Raw genomic sequence first — 24,070 nt, 5'->3', positions numbered from 1 at the left:
GCAATAAACTGTCTGTCGTCACTCATTTACTCCGTGTTCGCTGTGTCGTGTGCCAGCCTGGAATAAAGCGAGGACAGGCACTTATCTTGATTTTAGGAGACTCCCTTGTAGTCATCATTAGCTTGGAAAAAATGCCCACGTGCTGCTGATCTCAGATGAAGGGACCTAGGGAGTTTTTAAAGTAAGAGCTCAAACTGCCCGTCCGAAGAAATAGAAAATCACAGCTGGTTTCCCAGACAGCTGGATCAGAGACACGGGTTAAACAGCACTGAGAACAAATGTGCATGTAAAGAACATAATAACAGCCCTGTCTTCTGCTGCTAGACAAATCCATCTTTTTATTGTATAAAATATTTATAATAGGATGTCGTGGGTTGCGCTCAGTTTTTTTTTTTTTTTTTTTTTTTTTGTGGAGGGGAAGGGAATAAATTCTCCTGACAGATTCCCAGATCTCCGCTGCTGGTGGGGTGCGCAGAAAGCCTACCAGTGCCGCCGCATATTCGTGCAGTTCTGCGCAGGCTTTTATCCGGGGGAAGAGCGGGAGCTGAGGGTGGAAGAGCGACCTGGGGCACTTAACAGCTTCTTTCCGAATTGTTAGACAAGGATGCAAACCTCCTCGCCTTCAGGAAAGCCAGCTATGCATATTTTTATGTCTACTTCTGCTTTGCTCTCAAGGCCTTTGATTTTATCTTTAAACCAGGGGTGTTTATAATTCTCGAGACGATCGTGTTCTGCTAAACAAGCTCCTTTGTCCCCTACTGCTGCTGACAAATCTGCTCGTGAAACAGTTTTACTATTCAGTAACTTCGGGTTTGCCAACTTTTTTGGCGTACCCTTTGAACTGACATTGTTGCATTAATGCCTGCCATGACTTTGTCTAGCGTGCATGCCATTGCTAGAGCCTATTAAAAGCAGTTGCAGCCGTGCTTACCGCCGGCTTCCTCCTTCCTTTTGAAGCAGTTTTCTTTGACTGGTCTTAATTAAGGCATAAGCTGGGAAAGTGCCTTCTTTCCTCCTTTCAAGCTGTTTTTGTTTCTTTGTTTTAATTTCACGTCTTTGGCTGAATAGATGTTTCCAGCATGTTCTTTAGGAAAATGAAAGGGAAATTGAAGCTTGCACAACTTTTTATTGGTGAAAGAAACCCAGGCCGTGGTTCTTCTTTGGCTGCATTACCGTTGCGTGCTTATTTGACTCCGTTTCTTCTCCCTATTCAGAAAAGCCAAGTAACATGATTAAAGTCCTCTTCCAACTCAAAGACTTTGACAGCAAACAAAGATGGATGGATCACTTACCAACCGAATGAATCATGTACAGGAAACCAAGGCAAGTGTTAAACATATTTACTGGGGGGAATCAGTTAAGAATGGTATGCCGAAGATCTGCGATTAATTAACACCAGTTCCACGTACTGAAACAAGAGATTGAAAAGCTATTAGATAATTAGTAAAAATCTATGAAGCTGCATTCCTCAAAGCAGCCACAGATGCCGAAAGGAAATGCTGGGCTGCTAGGCCAGATAGCAACTTGTCGAGGAATTAATCACCTTATTTAATGGCAAATACCTGGCCACGTGGGCAGCCATGCAAAAAGCTGAATAGTCTGAACAGAGGGAGCACTCCTCTCTCATTACTGGTTATTGACACGCTTTTGCCGGGCATGCAGCTACCACGTGCCTCAGTTTCCCCACCGATAAGCTACAAAAGCTCCATAGTTCATCAGCTTCACACGCGTCCATGGAAAGTCACTAGCGCACCAGGGCGTCAGACGGGAGAAAAAAATGGAGAAAGTTGTGAATTACACATATACGTTATGAATACATCTCCCGCACACCAGCAGATGAACCGCAGGATTTGGTGCAAACGTCCCTTCGAGCCTGTAAATAAGCCGTTGGGCTGTGAGATCATCTCAGCCTGTAAATTAGCTTCATTACAGCGGAGCGAGAGGGTCGCAGGCGGGAGCGGGGCCCCGCGGCGGGAGCCGCTGCCCGGGGGACACGTCCTCGCTCTGCCTTTCATCACCCGCCAGTGCCTGAAACGCAGACCCGCGCTTTGATCTCGGCCGCATCCGAACATCCTGCACCAGAAACAACTCAGAAACTGGCTACTGAAGGGAGAGCCGCTCCGTGTCACTTAAGCGGGTGCAAAACCCCATTGTTTTCCATGTAGTTACCCCAAATTCATGAGCATGGACACAAGCAAGGCTCCAGATACTCAGCGTCAGGGTAAGGTACTACTCTTAGCTTCCGTGGGTGAATCCTTAAGTGTACTGCTATTAGCAGGTGACATCAGGTCACAATCTTCTAATTTCGGTGAAATGCTATTAAAACAATTTTTTTTGTTCCTTGATTTTTTTTTCAGAAAATTTCATTTTTTCCATGATTCCATTCAAAACAGAAAATTGAAATGAAAGTTTATACCTTGCTTTTAGCACGGCAGCTTTGCTTTGCTTTCAGCACGAAAATCGGTCAAAAGAAGACTTTTGCTTTTTTTTTGTTTTTTTTTTTTTGTTTTTTTTTTTCAATTACTATTTGGTTTTGTCAAAATCAAACTGTTTTCATGAAACATTTAAACTTTAAGAAGACCGGATTTTTCCCCAGAAAAACCCCCAGAGCCTACCTTCATCACTTCAGCCCCTCGACTGACTAACTCCGCTCGCGGAAGCAGACGGGTTCGAATTTGGCCCGTCAGCCATTAGCGACTGCAGTCTTCTGTCCGTGCACGTTAACTGCATTTTGATCTGCAACAAACAGATGGTTTCCAGCTCCCGATTATGGGACTTTCTGAGTCTGAACGCAGAACAACTCCCCATCGGACCTTTGCGATTAGTTTATGTCACACATAAATAGAAAAATATCTTCTCCGGCTTGCAATAAAATTTCAAGCTTTCCATGTAACATGGCACCATGACAATTTGTGCCATTTTCACAGACCAATATGGTAAGAGAAATGTTGTTAAATAAGCCCCTACTAAGAATAGGGAGGCAGGGGGGTTGGACTAGATGGTCTCCAGAGGTACCTTCCAACAGATTCTGTGATTCTATGATTAGAAAAGGGTCTACTATGGTGATGCTTATCTTTGAAAATAAATGCCATTACAGACCAGCCACGTTAATTGCCTTTATTTTGTGGAGGAAAAAAAAAAAAAAAGAAAGAAATAGAAAGGAATGGTGCAAAGCGGTAATCTCATAGTCAATTAAGCAATGCTGAGACCTGCCTGAAATGTTTCCCTGGGAAAAAGAAAAGCAAACTAATTTAGATGAGCTGAAAGCAGTGATATGTATTTATGATCCGAGGTATAGAGTGTATGCTAACAGCTCAGACCTGGAGAGACGTATCTTCATTTTATGAACAGAGAAATCAAGGCAGGGGAAAAAAAAAAAAAAAATCAAAGACAAGTCTCAAATTAAAATGCCATAAAACTAATCATGTAACTGCCATCTTTTAACTTGAGGGGAAGCCCCCCTGCCTCCGGCATTTGCACACGGCTGCTCGGTCACCAGCTTAGGGCTCCAGATAGGTACGAGATAGGCAGAGTCTCGTAAGAAATCAGTATCAGGGCTAGGAACAGAAACACTGAAAACAGAAACATTCTGAGGTTTCAGACCACAAGATTAGTCAGTGCTGAGCTGTGGAAGATAGGCAGGACGAGACAGGCAGACAGACAACAGAGAATTTGCGTGATCCATGTTTAAACGGAAGCTTCCTGTCTCAACAACAGCATCTGGAGTCCCACCATACCCCTACAGCCCCCCTACTAAGCATTTTTCCCTCCCTCCCAAAACCTTCTTCTCCCTGTAAAGCCATTCAGCACATCATTTTATCGACAATCTTCCTGTATTTTGTCTGCAAATTTCCAGAGTGCTATTGTTATGCCTTCAAAACCTAGACCTGTTCAGGATGAATTGGAATTAGGCCCAGGACACAGGAATAATAAATCTTTCATCCCTGAAGAGTTGATAATCCCGTGGAAGGATGGATAACGAGCCTTCCCCATTGCTGTCTCTTGCACAGGTATGTGTTTGGGATTGAGCGTTGGTGCTTGGATCCGTGCTCAGGAGAGAGCAGGCCCCTCTGGGTGCGGAATAACGCCAAGGCAGACAAACTTATTCCCTTACCAACCCCTTCTCTGCGCTGGGTTTACTACAAACATGACTTTTTATGCTGTTCCATTTAAATAATTACTTACTGTCTTCTTTGTGGTAATGCTCCCTAGCCCTGGTGAGTCCCACTGAGTCTGTGCCAGGTGAGAGATATGGCCACGCTGAGACACACTTTGGAATTAGGGGTTCATTCCTTCCCTTCATTGCTATTCACTGCCTGAGGTTGTCCCTCTAAATTGGCCAACATAAATGCAACTTGTCACTTTAAAAGAAGCTCTACGACTTTGAAAAAAAAAAAAAAAAAACAACTTTCTGAGACCATCACCTGCACTCGAATTCAGCAGGTGGGTGGAGAAATTTTCCATCCAGCGAAGCAACGAGGTTTGTGGTTGGAGGCACTCTGCTCCGCGTTCCGCTGGCGGTGATGAACTGTTATTTGGGCGAGGACCAGCGCCAGATGAGCGAGCGCATCACGCGCTGCATCACGCAGGCCGCTCTCGCGACCATCACTGGGATGTTGCTCGAAAATGACATATCTGTAACGGCGCCTGAGAACACAAGCCCATTCCTAAAAACTCCTCTGTCTAGACCGGAGAATTTGCGTAAAAAAAACCCGCATCACTTGCGAACGCCCCCGTGTCCCCCCGCCCCTCTGCCCTCCAATTAACGCCGGTGCCCGCAGCTCCGGGGCTCCGAACCGCACCGCCTCGCCTTTCATTTCCCGCTTGCACCGTTCTTCCACCGAAAAGACTCATTCAGTGCGTTAATTCCTTCCTCCGCCCCCCATCACCCCCCCACTCCCCCCACCCCGGCCATCGGGGTTCTTCTCCCCCCGCCCCGCCCCGCGCAACCGCCCTCACGGCCAAACCCACCGAGCCTCCCGCGAGCACCGACGCGTCCGCGCCCCCCCCCCCCCCCCCCCGCCCCGTATCCCCCCCCCCCGCCATCCTCCGCCATCCTCGACCAGCCGGTCCCCCTCGCCCGGCACCGGCTCCTGGCTGCGGTACCAGCGCGGCTCCGCCACCAACTTTCCGGAGCGCAGCGAAGCGGAGCATCCTCCCCCCCCCCGCCCCCCACCCGGGGGAAGCGGCGGCGGCCCCGGGGGCGGCCATGCTGGGTCCGGCGGTGCGGCTGGCGCTGGGAGCCGGGGAGCTGGTGCCGGCGGTGCCGGGGCGGCTGCTGGCCATGCTCTGGCCGGCGCTGGTGCTGGGGGCGGCGGCTCTGTTGGTCCTGCGGGGGCTGCGACGCGGTCGGGGGCCCCGCCGAGCCGCCGGGGGGGAGCCGGAGGAGGAGGAGGAAGAGGAGGAGGAGGATGGCCCCGCGGGGACCGGGGCGCTGCCGGCGCGGCGGCCGGAGGAACAAAGGCGCCCGGCGCAGGTAAGGGCGGCGCGGGGGGGGCGGGGGGCTGGCTCCCCCGGGACCAGCATCCTTCCCTCTCTCCTCCCCGGCATCTCTTTCCTCCCGCCCGCCTGGCGCTCCGCGGTCCCGCCGGGGGCTACCGCCATCCCACCCCGGGCAGCCCGGCCGGCCTGGGGATGCTGCGTCCCAAACCGCCCCTCGGGTGGGTCTGGGGTCTGGGGGGAGTCAGCCTTCCCCTTCCAGCCCCGCGGGGGCAGCGAGCTGCCAGGGCATGGCAGCAGGTTGGTGGAACTCCTGGCCTGGGATGGCTGGTGTTGGCCTTTCTTCTGCCGCTTGGTCCAACAGCGTAACTCCATGTGGGCTTGGTCGTGGTCGTGTCTATGAGAACTCCAGTTTATGTCCATCACACTAAGAAGGAGGACCCAAGTGTAGCACCTCTGCTGCGGCGTTAACACAATGTGCTAATAATGTATATTTACTCTGAATCAAATCTTCGTTATCATTGCATTAACAATAGTGATAATAGCTGTGAGCTGATGACCATGGCCACCTTGTTGAATGTGAGTTGTGAGTCCGATGTGATGCGCTGTGATGAAGTTTCCACATGACACTGTTGTGGTTGTATCGCTTTGACTTGCTGTAAGCTGTCTGCAGCAGCAAATCTCAGCGCAAATTACAGAAAACCGTCCCACCGAGGTATTGCAGTATGGAAAGTAACGCTCTCAGGAGAACACACTGGACGTAAGTATGTACTTAAAGTTAATACATCAAGCATTTCTGAACATTTTTATCTGTTCCTAGTATCTCCTAGGTCTCACTTCTGAGAAAGAAAAACAAAACGAATTTGCAGTTGTTGGGGTTTTTTTAAGTGAGCTATAAAAATGAGTGGGTTTGTTCTTCTTGAATACAATCGTGTCTTTCCATCATAACACTAGTTTTCAGGGGTTTATTGTTTTATCATGGAAGTTTTAACTTTTAGTTGTATTATGGTTATATTTTAATAGGCTATTCCATTTTAGGCTATTTTGTCTTTTCGTCAGTGAGAGCAGCATCTTGGCCCGACAACATAGGTATCCCCGAATTAATAAAGAACAATTAAATCAAAAAGCAGTCTGACCAGAGCTGCCCGTGTCAAGGGGTGAAGAGGGATCTCAGCAACAATTTTATTATAGCTTTATAATCATCGATCCTAGGTAACTTGACTTGGCTGTATAAAATGAGTTAAAAATTTGCAGAGCCACCAGTTATTGGAGGCAGCGCGGGACAGCAGGGGGTGGACACCCACCTGGTTGTCAGAGATCTGATGCTGAAACCGTGGCAGGGTTATTAGTTCAAGCTGAAGACATTGATTCGAATAGATATTTTCTGGTCAGAGATGCTGTACCTCACAGGCCTGGAAAACAGAAACCAAAAAAGAGGAGGGAGAGATAAACTGGAGGGATGAATTTGTTTGTTTACAGTCAGCTGGAGTTTCTATCATTAATCTCGTCTTTTGCTGCACTGAGCCGATTCCAGCTCGTTAGGGGCCGGACTTTAGCAGTCGCTTTTACAGAGAGTAGCATCATCCTCTACGTGAGACCCACTGATTATTCTGTGAGTGCAGAGGAGGCAAAATACAGTCCTAACGAGGTGGAGGATGAGAAGAGGATGATCAAGAAAAATAACTAAAAAGATCCTAAAGAAAGATAACCCGGGGAAAACATCTTACGTGCTGAAATGAAAAAATCAGGCTTCTCCTCCCTTGACAGTACCCTGCCCTTTCTCTTCTCTATTTGTTGCTTTTGTTTTCTTTTCCCTACCCCCATTCTCCACTGCTCCTTGTCACTTCCCATCATGTTATCTCTGCCTTTGGAACATCATATCCTTGAGGCAAAAACTTTATCTCCTTACGTAAGTGTAAAACGCTGCATGCTGCTTTGGCACTTAGCTGATGCAAGGATGCCAGAACAGCAGAACACCTTTAATATGCCGAAATTTGCATATGAAAATCTCTCCACCGAGGCAGCATCACAGATATTATCAATAACAAAGCCTTGCACCCATAGACATGGCCGATGGCCTAAGCTGGGGCGCGCAGGTATTGCGGGAGGGGAGCCCCTCTCTGCTGCCTGCCGAGGTACGAAGCCAAGAGACAAATCGCCTCCGGTGCTCAGGTGTGTTGATACATCCCAGCAGCCAAACATCTGCATATCCCGGAGTGCTGGGTAAGTCGAGATCTTAATTAAAAGAAGCTAGGCGGTTAATTATTTTTTTTTTTTTTTTTCCCAGTTTGGGAATGCATGTTTGCCGGTGATTCCCAGCCGCTGCCCCATGGGTGGGCTGGGAGACTGCCTTTCCCGGGGAATCTGCTCTGACAGGGCTGCAGTTCCTCTGATGGAGGATGGATCTCCTCTGCCCTGCGTGTCCCTGTCCCCCAGAGCCGCAGGCAGCCAGCGCCTGCCCAGGCTGCCCTCGCTGGAGGCGGCAGCGTGCCCTTGGCTCCGTCCCAGCCTGAAGCTCCCAGCCCTCCCAGCCACCTCCGTCCAAACCCATCCCGGCTCCGGCTCACTGAAATGCAACGGTGCGTGACCGTACTGGTCTCTCCCTGCATCGGTGCTGCTGGCAGGCAGCTTGCGAGCCTTTCATCTCTCTGCTAATTAATTTTGCATACAGCAGGGTAACAAGGCGGAGCGATTACCGGTCTCAGAGCGGGCTGCGCGCTGTAAGACCCCGCCTGGGTTGCTTTCGCAGCCCACGTGACAAGAGTCCGTTGACCGGACTTCGTTCCAATGGATGCACGGCCTCAACACAACCATACAAACGCATTTTGAATGTGATCTCATTATGCATTACACATCAGAAATTACATTCCGGCTGTCATCGCACGTGAAAAAAATCTCTAGAAATGATGCTGGGGGTGTTTAGTCTTTTTCAGGATGGCCTGTTCCCTAATAAAGAGACTTGCAACCTGCTCTAGGTGACCCTGCTCTGGCAGGGGAGTTGGACTAGATGGTCTCCAGAGGTCCCTTCCAACCCCTGTGGTTCTGTGATTTAGGAAATTGCTAACATTTTCTGGAAGCCAACCGATCTGAACAAGATTGCAGTTCAGGTTTGGGCGTTGTGTTTATTCAGAGCTTTTGGGTTGTTCTGCAAATTGGTCCGTTGAAAAGAAGAGCTTTTCGCACGAATGCAGGGATACCATCTCTCTTAGGCAACTTAGAAAAATGCGTATTGTCTGATACATCCCAAAAGAGAGCTTGCTGCTTTTCAGAAGTGTCTTTATAAACTGGAGACACGTTTTGCCTCTTGCAAAAAGGGACAGCTTGACAGCACCAGAACTAAAGATCAGTCCCCTCAGCTCCAGAGTTTTCTCTTACCTTTTCAGGTTATACGATACTCTTCAGGCCAATGCAACACAGGCGCACAATTATTTTCATACAGCTGTCTTGGACGAGAATTGGTTTCGTAAGTATCCTGGAAGGTGTTGGAGTGCGGTAATGGAAATGGAGCCTTCATCCCTTGTTGTAACGCTGCTCTAATTAATTAGAAGAGCAAATCCCAGGAAACTGATTTCTTCATCCCTCCTTGCAGCAGTGGTTTTAATCTGCTCGCGCTGGGGAAACGCTTCTGTCTTTGCCCAGATGTCTCATCCGAGCAGCCGAAGCAGGTGCCCATCAGCTCCCGTGTTTACGGCTGCTGTGTAAGGCCTCGCCTGCATCCCAGGGAGGCCGAGCCGCGGGAGGATGCATAACATAGGCAGCAGCATCTTAGGCCTGTTTCTCTGATTTTTCTCTTGGAATTGCCCTTCGGATCTGAATGGCTGCAGCTGCAGTTCTGGCTCCCGCTTCTTGCCGTCAGCCTGCACTTGGGACCCGTTAGTGCTCAAGGGGTTCCCATTGGGAATATGTGCAAAGGAACAGGTTTGCCATGCTGATGGCCCAGATCCTTTTCCATAAGGTTCTTGGAGCATCCATTTGATGGGAGCACCGCCTCTTTCCTCTGCCAAGCGCCTTAAATGAAAGGAAAAACATCACCTATTCCCAGCGCGTTTCCCGTATAATTCTGTCTGTTCATTGTGTGTGTTTCCCATGTAATTTTCCCTTCCAACAGACTCTTTCCTACTGGGAACACATTTGTCTGAAGTGATTGTCAGGGAAAACTTTGTATTATATCAATAATAGCCATTACTAATAAAGTGATGAATATTTACAATATTGATCACAAACCAAGATCCCGCTCTCTTTGCCCTCTCCGTTGTGGGTCCGTGTGTGTAGTGTTGTGAGCGGGGAAGTTCTTTTATGTTCTTCTGCTACTCAAGAAGAGCCTCTCAGTTTCCTTTGGTAACGAACCCAACATGGTTTTGTGGCTTCCCATTGTCACCTTAGTGGAAATTGCCATTGTGTTATCCTTTCTCTAGCTATTAGGACTGAATAAGTAATTTTCTTTGAAGCTGGTGCCTTCCTGTCTCTCTGGTACTCTGCCTAAACCCCATCCTTTCTCCTGGGACCAGTGCAGGCTTGTCCCTTCCCATTCACCTGGTTCCCATTGGTTTGGGAAATAAGTCTCCCAGGCTGAAGTCCATCATCATCATCGGCACAGGACCCTGTGGCACAGCCAGACTGGTCAGGATGTCTGCTTCCATTTATGAAAATCTGATTCAGAATTAATGAAACGCAGCGTGCTGCTTTATTTCCCGACGCGTTTGTCATGCAGATTGCTCATTGCCTGCCTATGGAGCAAGGCAAGCTGTTGGCTGGCCGCGGCAGCGCTCTGGTTTGCTTGCCCCGTGGCTGAGCCCATGCTTCTGGGAGCAGGAGAGAGCGAAGAACCCGTCTTCAGAGAGCAAAGAGCGGGCTGCAAGTGGTCCTGCAAACATCCCACTCATAGGGCATAGTGTAGGGGGCAAAACCCAGGTCTTCCAGAGGATGCTGAGAGATGGAACATTTCCTGCTCAGTTTTCAGCTTGATGGTCTACTGAGATACCTTGTTCAGTCGTAACACAACGTCTTTTAGGGATGTTATTCAGTGCCCTGGTTAGAAAGTCCTCTTCTTTTTGTTCTTTTCTCCCCCAAACCCACCGCCCCCCCCCCCTTTTTTTTTAATTTAGTGCACGTTGGCATTGCTTTTGCTGTACCACTGTTGCCTTTTAGCCTAAGTCTACCGCATTTATCTTGTGGTGTAACATAAGGTGAAAAAAATAATTAGTTTTTGCACTGGAAGTGAGCACTAGGAAACAATTTAATTGAAGTATTTCTTAAATCTGGAAATGGTTTTGTGTTCACAGACCCCCTGCCAGAATGGGGTGGTTTTGCTTCCTTTCATTTCCAGTGTCCAACCCACTTAATTCAAGTTTTCTGAAAGTGGTAGCTGAAAACAATTTTCGGAATCTTTATTCATGTTCCTAAATGAATTCCCTGATTTCCAATGTGTGAAGCATATAATAGCTCCCCTTGGGTTTCATCTGCTGAGTTTATTTTGTCCTTGTATCCCTCTGCTGGGGAAACCTTTGCATGCTTCTCAAGGAAGGCAATTTTAAGCACCTTCCCCAAGTGCGACAAAGGGCAGTTAGTGAACCTGAAGCTAATGTTCACGTAATTTTTAATTAATCCTGTAAGCAGTTGGTGGCCCTGAGGTTTGAAAGCAGACTTCCTGACCTGATAGACACTTACAAAGGTGTTTGGTTTTGTAAAAATGGCTAATCTTATGAAACTATGGAAATGCATAAAGGTAAGTGTCTAGGGGTACAATTTTATGGCTTTGAATACACGGATTATAAATTGATAATTAAACCCAGTATTTTTTAACATTTGAAGACCTATCACTTTGCCTTCTTTCTTTGTGTCTTTATGTAGAACTATATTAACAGTGTAAAATAAATTAAACGCTAGCTCAAGAGAATAAAGGTTTCAGAGCAATCATCAGAAATATAACATGAGGTCACATAAAAAGGAAAAAAAGGCAGGGGGTGGTGGTGGTGGGAAATCCTGTTCCATTGGGTCACGACAAACCAAATGGCCATGAACTAAAAATAATCTTTCTATTGTTCCACAGAATGTAAGTAGAAATTAATATGCTAAGTCTGATTCCAATAAAAGTCCGGATTCTGTTTCTCTGCATGTATTTAATGTATTTGGAATCGCACTGATGACTTTATACAGTCACTTAACGCGGTGGGTTTAGATGTGTTCTCCCTGTTCAAAACTACGTCTTTCATTAAGAAAAAAATTACCCTGACAAAATTCATTTCTCTTTAACGAGTCCATTAGGTTAAGTGCAATAAAATCATGAAAATTCCTTTTTCTTTTTCAGAATGGCCAAACAGCGTGATAAAGAGGCATGACTAATCCCGTATCCTAAAGGCTTCCAAAGGGAAGAATAGGGTAGGGTGGGGTTCCTCAGCTGGCTTACTGCCTGAAAAGGGGCTGGATAAAGGCAGGATTTAATACAAAAGGTCAGGCTAGAATAATACCTCCCCACTGAAAGGAAGTTGAACTCTACTGGGTGATGAAAGGAAGGGAGTTGCTGCTGTTACTGAAGGATGGTGGAGAAGCAACAGATACTTCAGGTTTGAAAGAAGAGCATCACCGGCAGGGCTGGGCTATTTGGGGACCATCAGCCAGTGGTCAGGTTGGGTGTTTTCCTCGCACTCAGCTGCTCGTTAGGAAGGATGCAGCAAGGTTCAGGAGTCCCAGGCGGGTATTTAGGGCTGAATAGCCCGTCAGTCAGCATGAAGACCCCCGCGATGTAGTAAATCACACAAAGTTGAGGGGGGGGGGTGTCTGACACACTGGAAGGCTGTGCCGCCATACAGAGAGACCTGGACAGGTTGGAGAGTTGGGCAAAGAGGAACCTTATGAAATTCAACAAGGGCAAGTGTAGGGTGCTGCACCTGGGGAGGAATAACCCCATGCACCAGTCCAGGTTGGGGGCTGACCTGCTGGAGAGCAGCTCAGTGGAAAGAGACCTGGGAGCCCTGGTGGACAACAGGATGACCATGAGCCAGCAGTGTGCCCTTGTGGCCAAAAAGGCCAATGGCATCCTGGGGTACATCAAGAAGAGTGTGGCCAGCAGGTCGAGGGAGGTCATCCTCCCCCTCTACTCTGCCCTGGTGAGACTGTGTCTGGAGTACTGTGTCCAGTTCTGGGCTCCCCAGTTCAAGAAGGAGAGGGAACTGCTGGAGAGGGTGCAGCAAAGGACTACCAAGATGATGAGGGGACTGGAACACCTCTCTTATGAAGAAAGGCTGAGGGATTTGGGTCGTTTTAGCCTGGAAAAAAGATGACTGAGGTTGCTTCTTATCAACACTTATAAATACTGAAAGGGTGGGTGTCAGGAGGATGGGGCCAGGCTCTTTTCAGTGGTGCCCAGTGACAGGACAAGAGGTAACGAGCACAGACTTGAGCATAGGAAGTTCCATCTCAACATGAGGAGGAACTTCTTTCCTTTGAGGGTGGCAGAGCCCTGGCACAGGCTGCCCAGAGAGGTGGTGGAGTCTCCGTCTCTGGAGACATTCCAAACCTGCCTGGACGCGTTCCTGTGTGACCTGCTCTGGGTGACCCTGCTCTGGCAGGGGGTTGGACTAGATGATCTCCAGAGGTCCCTTCCAACCCTATGATTCTATGAAATGACTGTCAACAGTATATTTTTAACCTATTAGTGATGGAGAGAGAGAGGGGGATGTTTACTGGCAGATGAAATGTCATTTAAGTAGGAAATGTGCTCATCTGGTAAAAGTATGCAGCGGCCAGATTAGCAAAGCATTACAACGAAGTGCTGCAGTTCTTCCAGCTTCTTGCTTGCTGTCATTTATATGGAGAGAAGGTCCGGGAACATGATCCTGCCCCAGCTGAGACCAGTCTGTCAGAGCCAATATAGTTTGCATCTTCCCTAATTCTCTGTTGCGCTCAACATTTTCCCTCTGGAGTTTTCCCGGCCTCTGTGAGGGCTCTGTACCGCCTCGGGCTGTGCTCGGGGGGAGGAAGACAGTTGCCATGTCCTTAATCTTGACACCTCCTCGTCTCTCTGTGTGTAGTCCCTCATGCTTGCAGAAGCATCTTGATGTAAAGAGAGGCCAGTCGGAGGTGGGATGTCTCATATCCTCCGCCCGTGTCTGAAAGAAGGCAAAAAAGCATCCTCCTCCTTGTTTCCTAAGTCGGCGCTGCCCTTTCTGCTGCTGATGGTGGCAGTCTTGCTCAAAGCGGCTTCGCGTGGGAGGTTCATTTGCAAAGCCTTTAGAAAACGTTGAAGATCGCCTTATGAGAACTGGGAAATCACCAGGCTTTGTCGAGATTGGAAAGGGATATTGCGCTTACATGTTGTGTGGCTTCCCCCAGCTATCCCTTTGTGTATTCATGCTACAAAATTCAGTTTTCCTGAAGTCCTGTGTCAAATAGTGGAAAACCACCCCCCCACCCCCCAACAGTTTTATTGCATAAGAATCGTTATTCACTAAGACATGATCTATTTGTATTTTCACACATATAATTGGACAGAAGCATATGCTGAGAAAGAAAGAATCATGTAAGCTCAAAATCTTCCCTAAGTGGTTCAGATTTTCACCAAAACTTCCCCTGATTTTGTCTTTCATGTCTCCCATCCTGCGTGAGAGGCTGCTTCCCTCCCTGCTGCGGGCACAGTGGGATTCTTCCCTTGAGCAGCGCAGGGTCTGGAAAATGGTCCATTTTGGGGTGGGGTTTATGGAGTGCTTCTAGTAAATGAACCTGGGAGTCTCAGGAGAGGGATGACTGCCTGTGGGAAAGCCCAAACTTGTTAACTGTTACAAAACCTTGCTGGGTTTTAACACAGAAGTCATTATTTTGCTAGTGAACGTTCAGAAGAACATAATTGTAAATTATATAATTGTCAACATGCCAAGTGACAGCTAAGGGAGACAGAGGAGATGCGGACCACTTGGTTTAAGCTTATAACTTGAAGCTGGTGGAATTACTGGTGGAATTACTGATGTAATTACTGGCAGGTATTTTGGCTCCTGTTTCTGTGGTATTTTACTGGAAGACCCAGCATCGATGTTGTCTGTGTGTTCAGAGAGTGGTATGTTGCAAAGTCTGCAATTTTGGGGCTCCTCTTCTGAATAAGGGTGGGGGCTCAGTTGAACACCAGTCTGCTGGGTCCATGCTACACCCTTGGACACCACCAGTTTGTAACTGGTCTGGGTTTCCAAGCAAGCACCTCCAAGGGCAAAGCGTGCAGATACCTGTCGTGCTGCCTTTAACATGCACATCAAATCAGACCTTTCTGAGACTTGTGGAAAATAGCTCCGAAATGTCCTAAAAATACCACAGAACTCAGCATTAAGAGGCTGAAGGACTGCAGCCCCGCTGGGTTTGCTGAGGACAGGCATGGGCAATCACCCACAGGGTTTTATTTGCTGGTAACTAACAATTACAAACCTCAGCGGAGATTAATTTTTGATGTCTAAGAAATAACTCTGGTTCATCTCTTGGAAGAAGCTGCTTTAAATCCTGATGATATTTCGGAGTGCCTTTGGGAGAACACAAAAAACGTGTTGCTCCATGGAAAAGTTTCCTTATGTCCCCGTGTGAAGCTGTAATCTCACCCGTCACAAGGTGGCTCCGAGTCTTTGCCTCTTACATCTGGGTTGGTGTCACCCAAAGGGATGTGGCCACCCAATAAGCCTTTTTTTTTTTTTTTCCAATTAAAAAAACCCGGATTTTAGATTTCCTGATTTACCACACGGTGTTTGGTGGGGCGTGCTGATTTCTATCTCTCTTTCTCATTAATTGCACATGTTATTCTCTCCACCCTGCAACAGCACCTGTGACGGCGCAGAGCGGGTACCGCTCGCATCAGGGCAGGTTTCGCCTTCCAGCGTGTGTGTGGTTCAACTGCCACCGTGTCTCCAGGGACAGAGATGATTTGTGACGGTGGGGAGGAGGAGCAGAGGGTGGCAAGCATCTGCCATCTTCCCTTCCGCAAATGGACTGCAGGTGCCTTGAAGCCCCTTCGTCACCAGCTTGTTCAAGGCTTCCCGCTGTCTCCCGATGCCGAGGGGACAGGTCGGGGCTGCAGCCAGGGTTTTTGCTCCCTGCAGGTCTGCCTTCTGCCAGGCATCGCCCCGGCTCGCTGCCACCCCTCGCTGCAGGCAGAGGTGGAGGATGAATCGGGGACGATGGGGACAGCCTGGGTCAGGCTCCCTGCTGTGAGCTTTGGGTTCAGCTTAGGAGTCCAACAGGCCTGATGGGACTGAAGGAAACCTGGGCATCATTCTGGGCTCCCTGGTTCAAGAAGGACAGGGGACTGCCGGAGAAGGTACAGCAAAGGGCTACCAAGATCATTAGGGGACTCGAACATCTCTCTTATGAAGAAAGGCTGAGGGATTTGGGTCTTTTTAGCCTGGAAAAAAGATGACTGAGGTTGCTTCCTATCAATACTTAAAGGGTGGGTGTCAGGAGGATGGGGTGAGGCACTTTTCAGTGGTGCCCAGTGACAGGACAAGAGGCAATGGGCACAAACTTGAGCATAGGAAGTTCCATCTCAACATGAGGAGGAACTTCTTTCCTTTGAGGGTGGCAGAGCCCTGGCACAGGCTGCCCAGAGAGGTGGTAGAGTCTCTGTCTCTGGAGACATTCCAACCCCGCCTGGACGCGTTCCTGTGCGACCTGCTCTGGGTGACCCTGCTGTGGCAGGGGGGTTGGACTAGATGATCTCCAGAGGTCCCTTCCAACCCTACCGTTCTGTGATTCTGTGATCATTGAACGGGGGGTTGCATTGCACAAGGAGGGCAACCAGGGCAAGGGAGAGGAGTGTCGTAAGTTCTGCATCATGCTCCTGTGCGTGTCAGGGGGAAACAGGCACCTGTATAAGGGGGGTCTGCCTTCTCTTGGATGCTGCTGCCTCTGCGTAGCATGTGGTGGCTCTTGCTGACACAGTCCCTGCTGTCCCAGCTGCAGATTTACACCCTCCCACCCCTGTAGCTGGAGGTTGGCCATTGCCAGTGCATTCTGAGACAGCCGAGACATTAATCAAACTGTATTTTGAAAAGTCCTTAAACTTTCGTGGTTCACTTTACAGGATCTCGGTAGGATGAAAGCTGTTCTTTTAGTTGGTCAGATACACTTGAGGGGGAACATAAGGTCCACCCTAGCCAGTAAACAAGAATTAAAATAAGCCTTCTCCTGTCTATGCTGCTTTTTTAAGACGGGCTTACCCTATTTGAAAAACAACTTTGATCCTAGAGAAATCTTAGGATAAACCACAAATATGTCTGCTTTGGAATAAATCTATGTGGAGTTTCTGGATTTACATTCATAAAGGCTTAGCTAACACTAATTAATTTGGAATAAATTAACTCAAATTGGAACAAGGCCACAAATTCTAGCCCAGATTTGTACTGGGGGTTATTTAGCTGTGTCTTTCAGCCTATCATATGTATTATAGGAATGTATTAAATTAGCTGTATGCATATATATATTTACATCTACACACACATGCACATTTGAGCAGCCTGGTCCAGTGGGAGGTGTCCCTGCCCAGGGCAGGGGGGTTGGAACTAGATGATCTTTAAGGTCCCTTCCAATCCAAACCATTCTGTGATTCTATACGTATTCCATAATGCATTTTTTATTGTCCATCTTCTAGGTTCCAGTGAATGGCCAGCTTATACCATCAGCCAACACCAGAGAGAAAAAGCTCCTCAAGGTACCAGTAAGAGTTTTAGAGTTTGTTATTATCTTTCAAGACACACTTGTTTTAAGAACGTTCCGTATTTGATAGTCCTTTTTAAAGATAATTCACTATTCCTGTTGTTGGAGCACTTAAGAGATGACTCAGGAACATAAGACCGAATAACTCTCTGTCACAGTCACACCATGGTGCTTGTCACTGCCACCACAAGTGGGATGGTCTCGTGGTCCAAGCCCAGAAGTGAGAGCTGGGATCTCCTGTATTTCAGTACCAGCTCTGACACGGGACATTTCCCTGGGTTTGGACAAGGGTTTTCTCTTGGGCATCGAGCACCTGTACTGGTGTGGAGGAACGTGTCTGTGCTTTAGAGGCGCTTACAAGCGAGGAGCAGTCCCTCAGCCTGGGCACGGAAGGTGTTCCTGGCAGGGGTATCCCGCCTTGGAAAGGTCAAGAACCGCTGTGTTAAAACTAGAACATTCAAAATTGAAGGGTTAAAGTTAGCTCTACTGTTTCATCAAACCACATGAAAATGGCCTTGGCCACTGCCGTTCCCTTTCAGGTTAATATAAACTACAGATACCTTAATTAACAATAGGCTGTTCCATGGGGTTTTTTGGTTAAGTCCTAACTCTTGATTTTAAAGGGGGTAAATAATTTTAGGTTTTCCTCCTTTATCGGAAGAAAATTAGGATTTAAGAATGATGAATGCAAATCTTACTGTAGAGCAGGTGCCTGAATTAAAGTGTGAGCTTTGTAGCCTAGCAGATAAGTCAAATTTTGTAGGCCCAAAGCTATAGCATTTATTGGTTTGGAGTTTGCAATAAAATCTGCTCAGGAAGACTTTTGCGCCCACTTAAAGACTCCAGCGACCTACTGCTCTCTCTGATTACCGCTGTGTAGTCTCTGTTTCAAAACTATTGCCCTGACTCTTTTTTTCTCCATGATGAAATGTAAAAAGTACCTGTTTTGTCTTTCTGCCACATATCTCCTGTCTACTGTAGCCTAAGAAGAAGAGGAAAGCCCAGTGCTCAGACAAGGAGGTGCCAAAAGAGCTTTCTGTGGAAAAAGACAAACTGCAGGAGGAGGAAGGTAACAAAAGACCTGGTTCTTCTGTTACCTGATTTGTATTACCAAAAAATAATATGGGATGAAATATTTCGAAAGGGAGGGCGTCTCTACTATTCTACTGTTCTGCGTTATTGGGGAAAATTGCCAGTTTGAGAGGTATTTCGATCATCTGCTCCTTACTACGTGTAACGGCACAGACAGGGACCACGCGCTTTCCTGCCACGCTTCTGGTGTGTCCTTACCGCATTCCCAGGGATGGCAAATCTGCAGGTGAGGAAGGCTCTCTGAAGAGGCCAGAGGTCCACTGGGTAGCAGGGTCCTGCCTTCATGCTCTTACTCTAACCCTGTGGCCTCTGCCACGCTGGAGCTGGGGTCTTCCCAGGCAGCGTTTTGTTGTGCCCGTGACTGAGGCTGGTCAAGGCGCTGGGGTAATGTACAGCCAATTTCCAGCACGCCCCTGAAGAGAGCCAAGACCTTTGGCTGCAAGCAAATCTGCGGAGAAATCTGGCAGAGGCTAGCAGGTCTCAGGCAGCTTGAATTTCGTTGGAAAATACATCGCATCCCATGAGCCCCTCTCTGCCTTCCCCCCCACCAACGCTCATATTGAAAACAACAAATTCTAAGCTTTTCCGGGCTTAAAAGATTATAAAGTGATTAGGGCGGCGGTGAGAGCAAGAGAAGCCCTCGCTGCCGTTGGAGCAGAGCCCTCCTGCGGGCCCTGGTGTCAGGGGCAGAGTGCCCGCAAGGCCGACGGAGGAGAAGGGGAGGCAGCAGAGGCTTGCTTCAAACCGACGTTTAGTTTTTTGAGCGGATGAGCCAGCTGAACTGTTTCACGCAAAATTCAGCCCTGGTTCAGAGAAAGAAGGTGTTTGCCTCAAGCGAAACCCGTCGACTGTGGTTTTTTTCTGCATTAACCATTTGTGCTGGTCCCTCCCCTGACTTCTGGGGTGACGGAGAGCGGGGATGGAGGCAGAACGTGGCCCCATCGGTGTGAATGGAAGCGTGTGGAAATCAGAGTGTCTCCACATGGCAGAACAAATCCTAGGATATGTTCAGGGCTAGAGAAAGCCAGTAAATTGAAGCCTTGTTTGACGGTTAAGATTTTCATGAACTTCTTTCCGCTGTCAGCTGCACAAGGCAGTTGATATTCTGTTGTGACATCCCCCCCGAGGGAAAGGGGTGTCGCATCGGGCTGACACAAAGGGCAGAAGAATATGTGCAGTTACATGAGTGGGGAAAAACGACAGACAGGTTTGTGATGGGGATTTCTTACGATTACGGCATTTCTGCAGAGACAGCAAAGGAGATGCTGCATGGTGCCCCTTTTCCAGCCAGCACCAGAAGCTATCAGATAGCTATTTACCTTGGTGCTAAGCAATAAAGGCAGTAAAGGAAGTTTCTTGTTAGCTTAAAAGTGAACTTTGCTCTCTGTTGTAGGAGTTTGGCAGACCAAGATCAGCAGCCGAGAAAAGAGACACTTAAGGAAGGAAAGGCTGAAACAAAAAGGTAAACCTACAGGCTGGGTTTACAGACCTGGTCTGGCGGGGCTTGTCACCCCTTCTCATGTCCCAGCATCTTTCTGTTCGCTTTATTTGTCATTCGGCAATAAAACCTTTGTGGTTACTTAGGCTGTTTACTTAGGAAAAGACGGCTTTGGGAGCTCTTCCTTGGGAGCTTGCCTTTTACTCCAGGCTTTCATTAAAACACATAGTATTACCCATAGGATTTTGAAAGCAAACGTCTATTAGATCTGAGATCTGCTAAAAGTTTGGTGTAATGTGGATTAGTTGCTTTTGTGTGACTCGGCAGAAGACATTTTCTGATAATGGATGTATAAAAACCTGTGTGATTTGCTCAGTTCCAAACAGGTTCTTTAATCCAGGCCCACCCAGTGTAAAAAGCTGTAAAGGGAGGGACATACTCATCTTCTAATAAGATAAAATGAAACAATGCTTTGTCCTCACTCCACACTTTTCCTCTGGGGATTTCAAAGTTTCTGCCATGCACTTATGCTTATATACATTTCTATTAATTATATTATTATAACTGCCGTATGAAAGCAGGTCATGGAATTACAGTATTTGGAAATGTTTTAATTATCTATCTGCAATAAAATTATTAATATAGTGGACAAACCTGTAAGTTTAATATATTGGAGTAATTTAGAAGGTAAGGTGGAAGTTTGGGATTGGGAGACACAGCTGGATGAATGTGGGCGTTTGCGCACTGTCTGCAATAAGACTATCTTAAAGTGCTCTCAGATGCTCTACTAAAATTGGAGATCAGAGTAAGTGAACAGGAAATTTTGATCTAAAAATATACAGACATTTTGGGACCGCTTTATCATTTGGATTTTATAAATCAGCGAGTTAAATGTTTTCATGACAGTCTCTAAAGGGTGCTGAGGTCTCTACTCGCTCTCCAGCAAAGTAGATGGGTCCACATTTGGCTTTATTCATGTAAGTTGGCCTCTTGGCATGGGTGGTGCCAGCTGCACGTGCAGAAGGTTAACAACGCATGGTTTAACGCTAAGCCCGTGCAGGCGTTAAGTGCTTTGCTGGCCCAGGGCAAGGGAGCTCAGCAAAGTCCCAGTTGAAGCAGCAGAAGTCCTTGGTGCAATCCTGGAGCCTGGGTTGTGCAGGAAGTTCAACCAGGTGGTCATGGTTGCCCTGTTTACTATGGACCTCTACAGAGCAGTGAAGTGTCCTCTTCCAGGAAGAAGCCCTAACCCTGCCGAGTGCTGATTGCTGTTTCCTAGCAGGGAAGAAGCAGCAGCGGCATCATTAAGGAGTGTGAAGGTGGGGTTGATACCAGAAACGGTCCCCTGCCCACCAGAATCACAGGAAAATGGAGTCCTAAAGTGCTTTGGGAGTCCTTAGGAAGAAAAGTTGTTGGAAATAATTGTCATTATTTATAATATCCATATGTCTGGCATTGTTGTCTCTTGCAACCTTCAACTACCAACATCCAAGAGGTTTGCTTTCTTTTTCCTTGGAGGTCCTGCTGTTCTCTTTCCTCTCCCTTTAACTGCTCTGGGTCCCCAGCTGGACTCTGGAGGCCTTGAGCCACCCTTGCAATCAGGGAGGGATGCCCAAGGCCTCTGCGGTGTGGTGTCATCTCCAGTGGGACTCATTGCTGTAGTGCCTTCCTTCTCACATGGCCTTCACATCTGCTGCTTCAGTGTCCCATCCCAGGGCCTCTGCTTTACTGTCACTGTATCTGTAAATCATTTCAGTTGGAATATAGCCATTACATCTGAGGGGTTTAGATCAGCCTTCGTTCTGTTGTTTCCTCTGTACAAACTCTGCATTGTAATTAAAAATAATGCCGACCCGGTGATAATGTTTATTCCCGAGAAGACCCCAGCAGAGCATCCCTGGGTAGCTCGGCGGCCGAGCCAGCCTTTGACTGGGATGAGAAGGGAGCGGTGTGGCCACTCACAGAGGACACTGGTGGCGGTGGAAGAGGTGCTCTCGTTGCCAAGGCAGAGTGTGGGACCGCGCTGAAGGCCTCAGGAGCCATACGGGAAGAATCGGCGCCCTCCCGTTTAGAGGAGGACGTTTTCTCCAACGTAGGTGAGTGTTGACATTCCAGTGTTGCAGAGGGAAACCTTCATGAATTTCTGCGTCCAGCAGAGTACTGCCCCACCGACATTCGTCCTGCACACACGCAGTGTTGTCCACCCCCTTTGAACCCTGATGGCTGTCGTTTATTTTCCAGCAATGTGACAAGAGGGGTCTCTGCGGCAGGAATTTCTTCTGTGGTGCAGATACCTGTTGGGTGCAAGTTGTTTCCTACCCACGGGTATTTCGTGTTTGGTTCCTCTGCAAAGGAGCCGAAACCTTTCCTTCCAAGGATGCTCACAGGTGGTCAGAGTTAGCCTTCAGGGATTATCTGTGCGTTTCAAAGCAGCATGAGGCAAGGTATTCCTAAATCAGTGTGGGTATTTGATGGTTGGAAGCAGCCTGTTCATGTCAGCGCTGTGCTGTACCTACACGGTTTGCCCAGCTTCCCCACTGATTCACCCCTTGTTGGTGTCCAAACAAGGTCATTTAGAGCCACTTTGGGTCCCAGTTGTGCTGTTGGGACATGCTCTGTGTAACATAAGCCAGAGGTGGGTAACTGTGTCTCTAAAACCTCAGACAACTTTAAAGCAGTGAAGGGCTACACTTGCCAGGCCATGAGGCTAAAGATTAGGAGACGCTGATACCAGCTCTCTCACCGGTATTTAATGACTTTTCCTTTCCGTCATGGTTTAATTTTCATGGCAAAGTTATGTCTCATGTTGTATTTCTATTGCGGGTGCTACTGTAGATTCTAGAGCAATGCCAACAATTAATAACTAGGTGGTAACTGGACCTTTATATCTTTCTTTATATCTCTCTTCCTGACTTCTTGGTGGGGCGGGAGAGTTATGAGTTAAAAGTTAAAGTGGTTAGTGTTGCTTTTTTGTTGATGTTCAAAAGCGTTTGATTTTCATTACAAGCTCGCTGATTAACCGAGCTTGGTGGCTGGATTGATTGGTGTATAAGGCTGTGTGATGACTCACCTCCAGTAGCAGTAATCCAGTACTCTGGTGACACAGAAAATGGTCTTAGGTTGCCCTTACATGAGTTGCTTTCTGTGCTAGAGTCCTTTTTTGCAAAATACAGGGTTGATGGGGGGAGGATGTTGGTACCATTTTTTACTCTATTTTTACTGTATTCTATGATTGCTTTCAAAAGGCCAAATTCCAGGCTGATACATGATGACAGCTTCTGCCAGTTGTGCATAAAGGGGAAATCAGTTCAGATGAGTGAAGAATTGCAGAAGGGTCCCCCAGAGAAGGGCCATGCTGGTGTGACGTGCACTTTGAAGGGCTGGGAAGGTGTACGTGGCGACTGGGCTGGGCTCTCTCTGGCCGTAGAAGATAATTTCTCCTTGCTCGATTCTTCTCCAGGAGCAGCAGCGGCTGCAGGCTTGGGATAGAGAGAGCATGGAAGGGCTGTAACGACATTGGGAGTGTCAGGTAGAAACTGCAGCTGCCAGCTGTGAATGTGACATCGCATATTGGGTTACTGTTTGTTTGCTTTGTAAATGCAGGAACATGGGATATTGCAGAAGTAAAATCCTGTCCTGTGACCTTTGGGACGTTATCTGAGCTGTCCAGGGAGTTAGGTGAGTGGTCTCTCTCTGGACTTCTATCTGAATTCTTCTATTGTTTTCCTAGATGCTTGGCTTGAAAGTACTCTCTTTGCTTAGATATGGGTCTTTTCCCTTGGAGCCATATTTCACTAGTCACTCTCCCTTGTAGAGCTTGTTCACATCTGCAATCCAGTGCTACCAGTGTTTTAAGGAGTGACATCAGAACATTTTATTGAGCGCTTTCCAAACTCGTGTTTCATCTTGGAATAAATAAAAAAAAATACTGCCTCCCTAGCAAATTCTTTCTGTGTTAGGTTTACTCGCACAGAAGTGTTCTGTTGTGTTCCGATGACCAACAAATTCAGAGAATTTCAGACCGAGGGAGGGAGCAAACACCCGGGTTGGGGAGGCCCTGTTCGAGGCTGCTGAGCCAGCAGCTTCCTCTCAAGCACAGCGAGGGATTTTCAGCTTGAGCCTCTCCATGCATGGCCTTGAGAAGGCTGGAGCATCTTTTGGTGTTGCATTAATCTTCAGCTTTGTTTCTGGCTTTCGCTTTGCCTCTCTGCAACTCTCAGTCCTTCTCGCTGCCTGGCTCTGAGCGCTGCTGGTTCATACGCTCTTTGCCTGCCAGAAACTCAAACTTGTCTGCAGGTCCGGCTGGCTGATGAATGCAAAGCGTGGTCCTGAGGCTTTTTGAGATACTACAGGCAAGCATAGATACATATAGATAGACATGGAGAAGAGGATGCTCTGGGGAGACCTTACTGCAGCTTTCCA

The 24,070-nt window shown here is 47.8% G+C and overlaps 1 protein-coding gene and 1 long non-coding RNA gene across 4 annotated transcripts in view; one reads left to right on the top strand and one right to left on the bottom strand.

Moving 5' to 3' along the window:
• Window positions 1-417: 417 nt before the first annotated feature.
• Window positions 418-4,842, bottom strand: LOC134513591 (uncharacterized). 3 transcript variants are annotated; one of them, XR_010070470.1, is made up of 4 exons: window positions 4,425-4,842; window positions 2,616-4,330; window positions 1,293-1,744; window positions 418-1,206 (listed from the first exon to the last, which is right to left on the bottom strand). It is a non-coding gene; the product is annotated as an uncharacterized LOC134513591 (long non-coding RNA). The 3 variants fall into 3 exon arrangements; XR_010070468.1 differs by having other exon boundaries at window positions 2,616-4,842; XR_010070469.1 differs by having other exon boundaries at window positions 1,293-1,408; window positions 2,616-4,842.
• A 210-nt stretch (window positions 4,843-5,052) lies between these two features.
• LOC134513590 (protein LYRIC-like) overlaps window positions 5,053-24,070 on the top strand; it is a 34,040-nt gene continuing 15,022 nt past the window's right edge. Inside the window, exons 1-6 of the mRNA XM_063330537.1 lie at window positions 5,053-5,476; window positions 17,057-17,116; window positions 18,103-18,190; window positions 19,607-19,675; window positions 21,529-21,744; window positions 23,252-23,326. Of these exons, the coding sequence (XP_063186607.1) occupies window positions 5,210-5,476; window positions 17,057-17,116; window positions 18,103-18,190; window positions 19,607-19,675; window positions 21,529-21,744; window positions 23,252-23,326 (775 nt within the window). The 5' untranslated portion in view covers window positions 5,053-5,209. The remainder of the gene's footprint in view (window positions 5,477-17,056; window positions 17,117-18,102; window positions 18,191-19,606; window positions 19,676-21,528; window positions 21,745-23,251; window positions 23,327-24,070) is intronic.

The sequence above is a fragment of the Chroicocephalus ridibundus genome, chromosome 3 (genome assembly GCF_963924245.1).
Source record: "Chroicocephalus ridibundus chromosome 3, bChrRid1.1, whole genome shotgun sequence".
NCBI classification, from domain to species: Eukaryota; Metazoa; Chordata; class Aves; order Charadriiformes; family Laridae; genus Chroicocephalus; species Chroicocephalus ridibundus.
The sequence above is the reverse complement of the archived record's forward strand: the minus strand, read 5'-3'. Positions and strand labels throughout refer to the sequence as shown.